We start from the raw sequence: 12841 nt of genomic DNA, 5'->3' as shown, positions 1-12841 counted from the left end.
CTATAATCCAAATATTAGTATGTTTGATGTCATCTCAGAGGTCCCTTAAACCATCCTCATTTTTTTAAATTCTTTTTGCTATTCTGATTGGGTGCTTTCCACTATTTTGTCTTCCAGGTCACTGATCCGTTCTTCTGTAACATCTAATCTGTTGTTGATTCCCTCTAGTGTATTTTTCATTTCAGTTATTATATTCTTCAGCTTTGATTGGTTCTTTCTTATATTTTCTAACTCTTTGTTGAAGTTCTCACTGTGTTCCTCCATTCTTATGCTGAGTTTGGCGAGCATCTTTATGACCATTACTTGGAACTCTTTATCAGGTAAATTACTTGTCTCCATTTCATTAGTGTTTTTTTCTGGGATTTTACCTTGTTTTTTCATTTGGAACATATTTCTCTGCCTCTTCATTTTGTTTGACTTTCTGTGATTGTTTCTATATATTAAGTGAAACAGCTACCTCTCCTGATCCTGAATGAGTGGCCTTGTGTAGGAGTGTCCCCTATGTAGACTGCATATGGTGGATCGCTTTGGCAAGCTGATAGAGCTGGAACAAGAGCAGTCTGGGAATTCCTTAGGTTCACTGTGTCTGGGCCACCTTAGTAGGCTGGCCAGGGGTGGCATGGGTGAAGGCCAGGGGAGTCCTGGGGTGCACCACACTGAGGCTGCCCTGGCAAGACTGTTGGAACTGATTTGCACATGGGCCAGATGTGTCCTTGGGCACATTTCACTGGGGCCACCCTGGCAGGACAGATGGAGCTGGAGCACATGTCGCTGGGTCCTGAGGCTCACTGTTCCGGGGCATCCTTTGGGGAACATCTGCACCCAATGTGGACCAGGGGCCCAGGGTTCACTGGGAAAGCCTTAGCAGGCTTCCTAGAGCATCTAGATAATCTCCTGCCCACACTATTGAGGAGGAAGGGAATGCAAAAAATGGTTCTGGCCAGCACCTCCAACCCTAGAAAAAGTTCCAGCAGTTCCCTGCCTGTTTGGCAGATGCTGTAGGATTAATGAGTAGATTTTTTCCTTCCCTATATTATAGATACCCTTTAAACTGATGCTTTTTTGCTGTGCACAAGATAGGCAAGCCTGTGCATGGGCCCCTCTGTGATTTCCCTTCCTGCTGCTGGTCACCGCATTATGGGGGTGGGGTTCCCATCTATAGTGTATCTCCCTCTCTCCTACCCATCTCTGTGTGTTTCCTGTGTTCTTTGTTGTGCAGCAGCCGTTCAGTCAGGTCTCAATTCTTCTTCATTGAGAATTGCTGTATATGTAGGTGTAGATTCAGGTGTCAGTGGGAGGAAGTGTTCTCAGGGTCTTCCTACACTGCCACCTTGGACCTCTCCTTTTTAATTCTTTATGTCATTTTCATCCTCTTGGCTGTCTTCATACCTTCTTCAGTAGTTTTTATTAAATGTTCAGTAGACTTTAATCTCCCTTGGGTACCTTGTAATTTAGTCTTCATTTCTAAGATGAGTTAGTGCTTTTCAGATTATTTTCTGGGTTTGATCAACTCTCATTTCTTATCTTCCCCCTTTTTTTGTCCATTGTGTTGTAAAGTTTTAGGTTTCTGATGTGATGTTGCTTTTAAAAAAATATCTGCAAATACTAACTTAAAGATATTAATTCAGGTCGGAGTGTTGTGATGCAGGTTTATTTTGTTTCATTGGGGGAAATTTTCGTTAGCTGAAATGTTCTGATTCTCATTTTCTGTTTTATTTTTATAGGAGCTTTGTATTGATTTGGTCTAGCTTTTTATATTTATTTTCTGATTTTTGGGGTTTATTTAATCACATAAATATTAACAGTTGTGTGTAGACAAAGGTGAGGATTTTGTGTGGCAAAGTAAGTTTCTTATTTCAAGAGCACCCTCATCTCTCAGTATAGTGAAATGCAGTTTTTAAAATCAATGGCATTCTTCTATTGGAGCGTGGAGGTGGTATGTTTTCTGATTTTGTGATTCCCTCTTGTGTCTATAGGATTCTTACTTTCACTTTCTTGCTGCCTTCTTTACTTTCACTATCAAGTTCTCAATGAGTGCCTTTTCCTTCCAATTTACCCCTTCTTACCCCAGAAGTGGTCCCATCTTGAAGCTCTCTCCTCAGGTCCTAAGCAGTTCCAAGTCACTGGCTTTTGATTTCCTCATAGCCTGTGTTTTAATATCCTAGATCTTAAGCCTGTCTTCAGTATTTTCATAATCAAGTGGGATCTTCTCTTTTGTGGGTTTATTTTCTCTTTGTTCCATCAATTCTAGGTTATCCACACCTTAGTTTTTCCACTTCTTCCTTCCTTCTTCCCTCTCTCCCTCTCTTGCTCTACACTCTTGCTTGTCTCTCACCACAGGCATATGCTTTGCAGATGAGTCTCCTGGATTTGGGTGTTTTCCTTCCTACAGGTAAATTGAAATTAATTTTATCTGTCCCTTGGTTTTGATGAGGGTATGGTGTAGATAATTTTATTTACTTATGTTGTTGATCTGTATGGTTCTTTGAAGGATGCATGGAAAAATTCAGACTTAGGCAGCCATCATTAATGTCTACAGCCCAAAAGTCATCACCTTCATTTTTGAAGACTGTTTTTGCTAAGTATGGAATTGCAGGTTGGTAAGACAATGGTCCTAGGATGGAAGCAGCTATAGGAGCCATCTTATCTTTCCAAGGTTCCTCTTTCTTTGGATTTTTAGCTCCTCTAGTTCTTGCCTTGAATGATATCCACTGAATTATCTAGCTTCTCTTATATTTCTAGGTTGGGAGTGTTGGTATGTCATCAGGTATTCCATGCCATACCTGATAGTCATATCTGCACATATCTTAAAGATAAGAGCAAAGGCTTGTCTTTAATTTTCAACTTTATTCATAGTATCATGAATTGTGATACTTTTATTAACGCCTACTGTATCAGGGACCCCTAGACCACTCCCAGGTTTGATGATTTGCTAGGAAAGACTCACAGGATTAGCATGTAATTATATTCATGGTTAAGATTTATTACAGCAAAAGGGTACAAAACAAAATCAGCAAACGTAAAAAGTGCATGGGGTCAAGTCTAGAGGGAACCAGGTACAAGCTTCCCAAAGTCCTTTCCCAGTGGAGTCTCATAGGATGTGCTTAATTCCTCTGTCAGTGAATTGTGTCAGCACATGTGGAACGTTGGCTACCAAAGAAGCTCATTAGAGACTGTGCCTGGGGATTTTATTGTCGGTGGATCGTGTAGGCACCTTCTGCCTAGTATGTACCAAAATTCCAGGCTCCCTGAAGGAAAGCTGGTGTTTAGCATGAACCATAATGTTTGCACAAACAGGTTAGGCACAATGAGCCACTCTTATCAGTTAGGGTGTTTGGAACCGTTTTGAAGTACAAGTTCCCAGAAACCAACCAAGGGCCAACCTTGTAAGTAGACCTTTTCAAGGATAGTAATTTAGGCCTGTTAACTCTTCTGGAATACCTACCTAGCCAAACACTTACTTATCTTACTAAGAAAAGTTCTTGGAGATCTAAAATAGGTCAGCAATGCCATATGTATTATAATCGATGAGTTTTCTTTACAGCAGAACTCTGACAAATAATTAGTAGTGAAGAAATTAAGTAAAACAAAGTTATTTTTCTTTCACATTCTCAGAAAATAATACTCGAAGGTTGATCACCAAATACTTCTCAATCATAAGCTTAAGATTTTATTCTTTTTAAACATTTTAAATTGAGGTAATCAAAATGCCAATATGTTATAGTAACATTTTCATCCTTCATTAATTTTTTTTTTAAGATTTTATTTTTCCTTTTTTCTCCCCAAAGTCCTCTGGTACATAGTTGTGTGTCCCTTCAGCTGTGGCATGTGGGACGCCACCTCAGCATAGCTTGATGAGTGGGCCATGTCTGCGCCCAGGATTCGAACCGGCAAAACCCTGGGCCGCTGAAGCAGAGCCCAGGAACTTAACCACTCGGCCACGGGGCCGGCCCCTTCCTTCGTTAATTTTTGTTAATGCACAGAGAAAATGACTGTGTAAAGGAATTATATATTCACTCTTTTCTTTTAGCCTAAGAAAGCTGTCAAGGTAAAACCTCGTCCACCTGTAGCTCCTCGACCTTCTAGTAGTTCCACAGCAGCTGCTCGCCACAGATTGTTAAGGGTTCTCCCCAACATTGGGCAGTCCTGTTTGCCTTCTCCTGGGAATGCTTATCCACCTGAGACATCCAGCAATGCAGTTTCAAGTTTGGCAACTCTGCCACCTGCTGATAGACCCATATCATCTATTGCTAGTGATTTTCTTAAGGCATATGATAACTGGGAGAGTAACGCACTGTCTCATTCCAATGGTAGCACCAAACTACCACCTCAGATAGCCCATATGGAGTTTGAAAATGACAAAGAGCTTGCTGATTCTATTCTCCATCTTGGATTATGCCTGCCTAGGCGGACAAAACAGTTTTCAGGAAATTTGTCATCTAATAAGGAGGATGACACTGTATTTCCAACTTCACAAGAGCGTGTAACTGAAGAATCGCTTCTCCCTGAAGTGAGTGCACTTGCTTCATTTACAGAAGGAAACACTGATGAGCAGAGCCGTGGCTTAGAAGGCGCACAGAAGGTGAATCCAGAGTTCTTACTCACTAATGGTGATAAAGGGTTGAAAGCTACGGAGCAGCATCTGAAACACGTTGCCAGAGTGTTGAGTGGTGAATCAGTAGAGACTGCTGTGGTCAACCACCGCGAATTAAGTCCTCACAAGAACAGACTCTTGTCACCTCTTCACTCTTCTACACCAATGTCACTCCATAATCCTCTGCTGAAACCACAGAGACAGTCCAAATGTTTTGAGTCTGGGAACCTCCAGTCTTCTGCTTCACAGAATGTGCTCCGGTCATTGGATGTTCGAAATATAACTGATTCTTCATTCTCTAGGACTACTCGCTTTCGAGCTGTTAAAGTTGATTCACCTGGCAAAAGATCTGATATTATTTCTAAAGTTGAGGCTCGGGATATCACAGAAATGGCTAACAGGGCTTCCAAAGAACCTGTTGGTTGTGTAAATAATATAGATTTTCTTGCTTCGTTGGCCCGGAGCGCAAGCAGAGACAGCTCACAGAGTACACATGGGGCAGGCAGGCTTCGGACCTCTGGAATTGGGCTGTCTACAAACTTCCAGCGTTTTCAGGAAGAAAACCTTAGGAAGAGCTCTCCCCAGTTAGAACCTACAGAACTTTTTCTAGTAAGTATTTGCCTTTCAGTATGTTCTTCTAGTTATCCTTGTAGTGATTCAACATATTTAAGGTTGTTACTGTTTATATAAATAAGGAAGCCTAAAGTTGAATTCTTTTCATAAATTTCTCTTAAAATGTTCATCTACTTTTTAGAAAATCTTTTTGACGGTTGAACTTTAAATAATGTTTTAGTCTTAAGTTGAGAACTGTAATTTGAAAATAACTTCATGTAAATAATTTATCATATATTTTTAAATGCTAAATATTTTTATTACTGTTTTTCCCAAATAAAAACTTTTATTGGAACCATCAAATTTTACTCTTTTAAAGATAAATAGTAGGTACAATGTTGCTGGCTGTGAGAATCAGGTTCCAAGTTAATTTAATTAAAATAGATTAAATAATTTTAGGTGAAAGCCCGAAAACATTTTTGTAATAAAATACAAGTATTTCATGTGTGGTGATCTTTTCTTCTGTTCTTGTTAACTCACCTCTATAGATGTTTTGTGTTTTAATTGTAGTCTGCCCATGGTATTGGAATGAATGGAAATAATACAGCAGCAGGGAAAAGAGTAGGTAAGCTACAGATAATTTTGAAAATAATAGAAGGCTAATAATCATGTCATTTTGCATACTGTTGAATTTTCAAGAAGAAATGAGATGAATAGTCTCTGTGATATGTGCAGAGTAAACTGTTCCTAAACTTTGTTCTGCTTAAGAAAATGATTATGAGAACTGACTATAGGACTTATTTGAAGAATACAACAAAAATTGAAATTGAGGCCTCTGTTGTCTGGTAGGAGATATGGTCTATGTGAAAAGACAAGATGAATGAAGAATTAACATATAATTCCCAACCCCCTCAGTCACTGGCCACTCCGGAGTCATGCTGGGCTACTGGATGGGTTTTGAGGAAACACCCTAGAAAGGTGTTTCTTAACATCGTAATTCAATATCAAGGATGATAGTAAGAGCTCCTTTCAATGAACTGGTTATTCCTGGGGAGAACAAAGGGACAATCCCTAGGATCAGCCCTTTCCAAGGCACAATAGCAGAAATCACTATAACATTAGCACTCCCTTCTACCAGTAACTGTAAAGGTGTCCTGGTCAGTCATTATTTACAAGGAAGCCATTACTATCATCACCTTTTGTGTTTTAATACCCGGACTAGGGATGGGAAACTCATTACCAAAGATGTACCAGCTTTGTAGCCCCTAAGTTTTAATGGATACTTTATATATTATGATTGTCATGTGAGTTTTATGTCTTTAAGGAGATACTTAGGGTTTGTTTTTCACTACTATGTAAGCCCCAAGGTTCTAAAGTCTTAATATAGCTACTTTTTTTTTCAATTTTTTTTATTGTGGTAAAATACACATGACAAAATTTACTGTCTTAACTATTTTTACATGTACAATTCAGTAGCATTAGGTACATTCACCTTGTTGGACAACCATCACCACCATCCATCTCCAGAATTCTTTTCATCTTGAAAAACTGAAACTCTGTACTCATTAAACACCAGTCCTCATTCTCCTCCCACCCCAGCCCCTGGCAACCACCATCCTATTTCCTATCGCTATAATTTTAACTACTCTATATTTCATATAAGTGGGATCATACAGTATTTGTCTTTTTGTGTCTGGCTTACTTCACTTAACATAACATAATGTCCTCAAGGTTCATCTATGTTGTAGCATGTGTTAGAATTTCCATACTTTTTAAGACTGGATAGTAATAATTTTATGTATATACTGTAGTCTCCCTTATCTGCATGGGATACATTCCAAGACTCCCAGGCGATGCCTGAAACCGTGGATAGTACCAAACCATATATATAGACTGTGTTTTCTCCTATACATACCTATGATAAAGTTTAATTTATAAATTAGGCACAGTAAGAGATTAACAACAGTAAATAATAAAGTTGACTTTGGGGCCATTACTAAGTAAAATAAGGGTTACTTGACCACAAGCACTGCGATATCATGACAGTCAATCTAATAACCAAGAAGGTTAAGTGACTAACAGGCGGGTAGCATATGCAGTGTGAATACATTGGACAAAGGGATGATTCATGTCCTGGGCAGGATGGAGCAGGATGGCATGAGATTTCATCATGCTCCTCAGAATGGCACGCAATTTAAAATGTATGCATTGTTTCCTTCTGGAATTTTTCTACTTAATATTTTCACAACGTGGTTGACTATGGGTAACTGAAACTGAGCAAAGTGAAACTGTGGATAAGAGGGACCTACTGGACAACGTTTTGCTTATCCATGCATCTGTGGACAGAGACTTGTGTTGCTTCTACATTTTAGCTGTTGTGAATAGTGCTGCTGTAAACGTGGGTGAGCAAATATCTCTTTGAGACCCTGCTTTCAGTTCTTTTGAGTGTCTACCCAGAAGTGGAATTACTAAATCATATGGTAATTCTATTTTTAACTTTTGAGGGCCTGCCATACTGTTTTTCATAGTGGCTATACCATGTTACATTCCCACCAACAATGTACAAGGTTTCCAGGTTCTCCACATTCTCACCAACACTTGTTATTTTCTGGGGTTTTTTGATAGTGGACGTCCTAACAGGCGTGAAGTGGTATCTCATTGTGGTTTTGATTTGCATTTCCCTGATGATTAGTGATGTTGAGTGTCTTTTTATTGGCCATTCATATATCTTCTTTGGAGAATAATCTGTTCATTTCCTTTGCCCATTTTTGAATGGAGTTGTTTGTTTTTTTGTTGTTAAGTTTTAGCTGTTCTCTATATATTCTGGATATTAATCCCTTATCAGATATATGATTTGCAAATATTTTCTCCTATTCTATAGGTTGCGTTTTTACTCTGTCAATAGTGTCTTTTGATGCACAATAGTTTTCAGTTTGTATATTTTTTCTTTGTTGCCTGTGCCATTGGTGTCATGTCCCTATAAGTCATTGCCAAATCCAGTGTCAAGAAGCTTTTCCCCTATATTTTCTTCTAGGAGTTTTATAGTTTTAAATTCATACATTTAGGTCTTTGATACATTTTGAATTAATTTTTATATACTGTGTAATATAAGGGTTCGGCTTCATTCTTTTCCATGTGGATATCCAGTTTTCCCAGCACCATTTGTTAAAAAGACTGTCTGTTCCCCAGTGAATGGTCTTGGCACCCTTGTCAAAAATTGACTGTATATGTGAGGGTTTATTTCTGGGTTCTCTATTGTATACCATTGATCTTTATGTCTGTCTTTATGCCAGTACCACACTGTTTTGATTACTGTAATATATCTGGTTTTAATATTATAATTATTTTTCCTTGACACGTCCTTAAGTCTGTCCTATCCTAACCCATAGCCCAGCCTCTTGAAAGTTTGTGTTGCAGTTATCTCTGCTCTCTTAACTCAACTTCAGGCTTCAGTGCTTTCTTCACTTCTCTTCTCACTGCTGCTCTGAAATTGCTGTTGCCGAGGTCACCAAGAGCTCCGTAATTTCAAATCTACTGCATGCTTCTGTCTTTTTCTTAGTTGATTTTTGTGGCCCTCTTTCTTTTTTTAAAAATTTTTTGTTTATTTATTTACTTATTTTTTCATTGCAGTAAGATTGGTTTATAACATTATATAAATTTCAGGTGTACATCATAATATATTTCAAATTCTGTGTAGATTACCTCATGTTCACCACCCAAAGCCTAATTACAATCCATCCCCACACACACGTATGTAATCACCCTCCTCCATCCTCCCTTCCCCTCTGGTAACCACTAATCCAATCTCTGTTCTTTGTTTGTTTGTTGTTGTTTTTATCTTCTACTTATAAGTGAGATCATATGGTCTTTGACTTTCTCCCTCTGACTTACTTCACTTAGCATAATACCCTCAAGGTCCATCCATGTTGTCACAAATGACCAGATTTCATCATTTCTTATGGCTGAGTAGTGTTCCATTGTGTATATATACCACATCTTCTTTATCCATTTGTCCCTTGATGGGCGCCTAGGTTGCTTCCAAGTCTTGACTATTGTGAATAATGCTGCAATGAATATAGGGGTGTATGTATCTTTATGCATTTGTCTTTTCAAGTTCTTTGGATAGATACCCAGCAGTGGAATAGCTGGATCATATGGTAGATCTATTCTTAATTTTCTGAGGAAACCCCATACTGTTTTCCGTAATGGCTGCACCAGTTTGTTCTCCCACCAGCAGTGTGTGAGGGTTCCCTTGTCTCCACATCCTCTCCAACACTTATTGTTCCCTTTCTTGTTAATTATAGCCATTCTGATGGGAGTGAGGTGATATCTCATTGTAGTTTTGATTTGCATTTCCCTGATAGTTAATGATGTTGAATATCTTTTCATGTGCCTGTTAGCCATCTGTATATCTTCTTTGGAGAAATCTCTGTTCAGATCTTTTGCCCATTTTTTAATTGAGTTGTTAGTTTTTTTGTTGTTGAGATGTATGAGTTCTTTGTATATTTTGGATATTAATTCCTTATCTGATATATGGTTTGTAAATATCTTCTCCCAATTGTTAGGTTGTCTTTTCGTTTTGTTGATAATTTCCTTTGCTGGGCAGAAGCTTTTCCATTTGATGTAGTCCCATTTGTTTATTTTTTCTATTGTTTCCCTTGCCCGGTCAGACATGGTATTTGAAAAAATGCTGCTAAGACTGATGTCAAAGAGCGTACTGCCTATGTTTTCCTCCAGAAGTTTCATGGTTTCAGATCTTACATTCAAGTCTTTAATCCATTTTGAGTTGATTTTTGTGTATGGTGTAAGATAATAGTCTACTTTCATTTTTTGCGTGCGGCTGTCCACTTTTCCCAGCACCATTTATTGAACAGACTTTCCTTTCTCCAGTGTATGTTCTTGGCTCCCTTGTCAAAAATTAGTTGTCCGTATATGTGTGGGTTTATTTCTGGGCTCTTGATTCTGTTCCATTGATTTGTGTGTGTGTTTTTGTGCCAGTACCATGCTGTTTTGGTTACGATAGCTTTATAGTATATTTTGAAATTATGGAATGTGATACCTCCAGCTTTGTTCTTTTTTCTCAGGATCCCTTTGGCTGGCAAACCCTGGGCCACTGAAGCTGAACATGCACACTTAACTGCTGTGCCACTGGGCCAACCCCCTCCCACATTGTTTTTGAAATCATGTCTAATCTCTTACTTTGTGTGTGTCTATTCATTACCTTCTTATCATTGAAATAGGTAATTTTAGTAGTTTTGTCTTTTAACCTTCGTATTATCTTCATAGGTATTTGCTCTGCTACCTTTACTATATTTTTGCCTTTTCCAGTGATTTTATTGCCTGGGTTTTTTGGATAATTTTTTTGTCCCTATTTGTGGTCTTCTCTTTCCTACTTAAATAAATCCCTTCAGCTTCTCTTGTAAAGCTGGTTTCTTGGTGATAAACTCCTTTAGCTTTTGCTTGTCTAGAAAACTCTTTATCTCTCCTTCCATTCTGAATGATAACCTTGCCGGATAGAGTGTTCTTGCCTGAAGGCGTTTTCCTTCCTGCACTTTAAATATATTGTGCCACTTTCTTCTAGCCTGTAGTGTTTCGGCTAAGAAGTCAGCTGGTAGCCTTATGGGGTTTCCTTTGTATGTCACTTATTGCCTTTCTCATGCAGCTTTTAGGATTCTCTCTTTATCTTTAATTCTTGACATTTTAATTATAATGTGTCTTGTGGGCCTCTTTGGGTTTATCTTGTTTGGTGCTCTCTGTGCCTCCTGCACCTGGATGGCTGTTTCCTTCCTTAGGTTAAAAAAGTTTTCAGCTATTATTTCTTCAGATAGATTGTCTGCCCCTTTGTCTCTCTCTTCTCCTTTTGGGAGACTTATAATATGAATGTTAGTGTGCTTGATATTATCCCACAGGTCTCTTGGACTGTCCTCATTCTTTTTAATTCTTTTTTCTTTTTTCTGTTCAGCTTAGGTGATTTCCTATACTCTTTCATCCAGCTTGCTGATCTGTTCTTCTGTATCATCTACTCTGCTATTGAGCCCTCTAGTGAATTTTTAATTTCCAGTATTGTATTCTTCATTTCTGATTGGTTCTTTTTTATATTTTCCGGTTCTTTGTTGACGTTCTCACTGTGTTCATCCAGTCTTCTCCCAGTATCAGTGAGCAGCCTTATGACTTTTTGTTTGACTCTTTGTTGGGTAGATTGCTTATTTCCGTTTTGCTTAGTTCTTTTTCTGGAGTTTTGTCCTGTTCCATTGCTTGGAACATATTCCTTTGTCTCCTCATTTTGTCTCTTTCTCTGTGCTTATATCTATGTATTAGGTGGGTCAGCTATGTCTCCTGATCTTGGAGAAGTGACCTTATGTAAGAGATGCCTTTTGAGGCCTGGCAGTGTGCTTCCCTCTCGTTGCAGTCCAAATATTCCAGGAGTGTCCCCTTGTGGGCTACATGTGTCCTTCTGCTGTGGCACGGTTGCTCTTACTGCAGGTACCCAGGGAGTCTAGGTTCCCCCCCCAATCCAGCTGTTTGTAAATTGTTTTTGGGGAGCCCCAGCACAGTTGGCTGCAAGGTCTCATAGCACACTCCTGTTTGCAGTTTTTCTATGTGAGTAGGCACCCAGTGTGGCGGTTGCTAGGCTCAGGGGTTTACAATTGCTATAGGCCTCAGGCCTGCAAGGCTGTTGTCAGCTCTCTCAGGATTGCAGCTGAGTGGGGCTGGCGCCAGGCACAGGAGCAGCCAATTGTTTCAGGCTTTGGAAGGTGGGACTGATCTCTTTTGTGGCTGTTTGTGAAGCACAGGTCTTCTGCCACTGATAAGCCCCACCCTCCACAGGTCCACACACACTGTCAGCACAGTCCTGGCCCGTGCACCCTTCTCAACCCCCTGGAGCATACCCAGTTGCCTCACTGCAGAGGCCCCCACACTCTCCACCAATGCCCCTCATGCCAGGCCCTGCCCCACAGAAGTGAACATACTCTCCTGCCTACAGAGGATCAAGGTACCCCAGTCTATGCAGGCTGACAAGAAGCCTGAGGGCTTGCTGTTGGGTGAGGTCAGTCCCTATGGCAGCCTGCCTGCCCTGGCTGAACTGGATGAAATCTGCACTGTAGTGGGTGTGGCAGACCCCTGGGCTAACAGACCAGGGGAAGAACTTCAATGGCATCTGCCAGCGTCTGTGTCAGCACACCTGTACTAGATCACAGTGTTGCCTGCTGCCAATGTCTCAGTCTCCAGAAAGGTCTCCTCTCTCACCGAGATGCACCCAGAGCCCACCAGGTGAGTCTATTTTTACCGAAGGACTGTGCACCTTTCTTTCTGGTGATTTTAGGTTGCTTTGTGAGACAGGTGACTTTGTGTGTGGGCCCTTTAAGAACTGGGTTTTCCACTTATGTCTGATAGCTTTTCTGGGGGTAGTCCCCCATTGCAGTTAATAGCCAGTAAAGGCAGATGTTATGAGACTGATCTCAGTTGTGCTGAGTCTGAAGGATGCTTATAGCTGTAATGCACCCCCACTCTGGTCCCCTCTCCTCCAGGGAGCTCTTTGTACCTTAGGGTGGCTTCTGCATGGCTGTGAAGCTCCAGAGCTTGTGAAGCTGGCTTTTTTTCACTCTAGAAGGAATTTTTGCCCTTCTGCCCCAGTCAGGACTGTCACTTGTTGTGGGGGTTCTTTTTTATCCAGTTTTTTATCCAGTTTTCAGG

At 40.0% G+C, this 12841-nt stretch overlaps 1 protein-coding gene across 7 annotated transcripts in view; it reads left to right on the top strand.

Moving 5' to 3' along the window:
* ZFAND4 (zinc finger AN1-type containing 4) overlaps positions 1 to 12841 on the top strand; it is a 102442-nt gene that overhangs the window by 83832 nt on the left and 5769 nt on the right. For 5 of the 7 annotated variants that reach the window (XM_070493022.1, XM_070493020.1, XM_014865700.3 and 2 more), the window contains 2 exons: positions 4031 to 5203; positions 5717 to 5771. In XM_070493022.1, coding sequence (XP_070349123.1) covers positions 4031 to 5203; positions 5717 to 5771 — 1228 coding nt within the window. Of the gene's footprint in view, positions 1 to 4030; positions 5204 to 5694; positions 5772 to 12841 lie in introns of all 7 variants that reach the window. The other 2 variants (XR_011496470.1, XR_011496473.1) reach the window with 2 other exon arrangements.

This window comes from Equus asinus, chromosome 2 (genome assembly GCF_041296235.1).
Source record: "Equus asinus isolate D_3611 breed Donkey chromosome 2, EquAss-T2T_v2, whole genome shotgun sequence".
Taxonomy (NCBI): Eukaryota; Metazoa; Chordata; class Mammalia; order Perissodactyla; family Equidae; genus Equus; species Equus asinus.
This window is presented reverse-complemented; position numbering and strand designations above follow the sequence as displayed.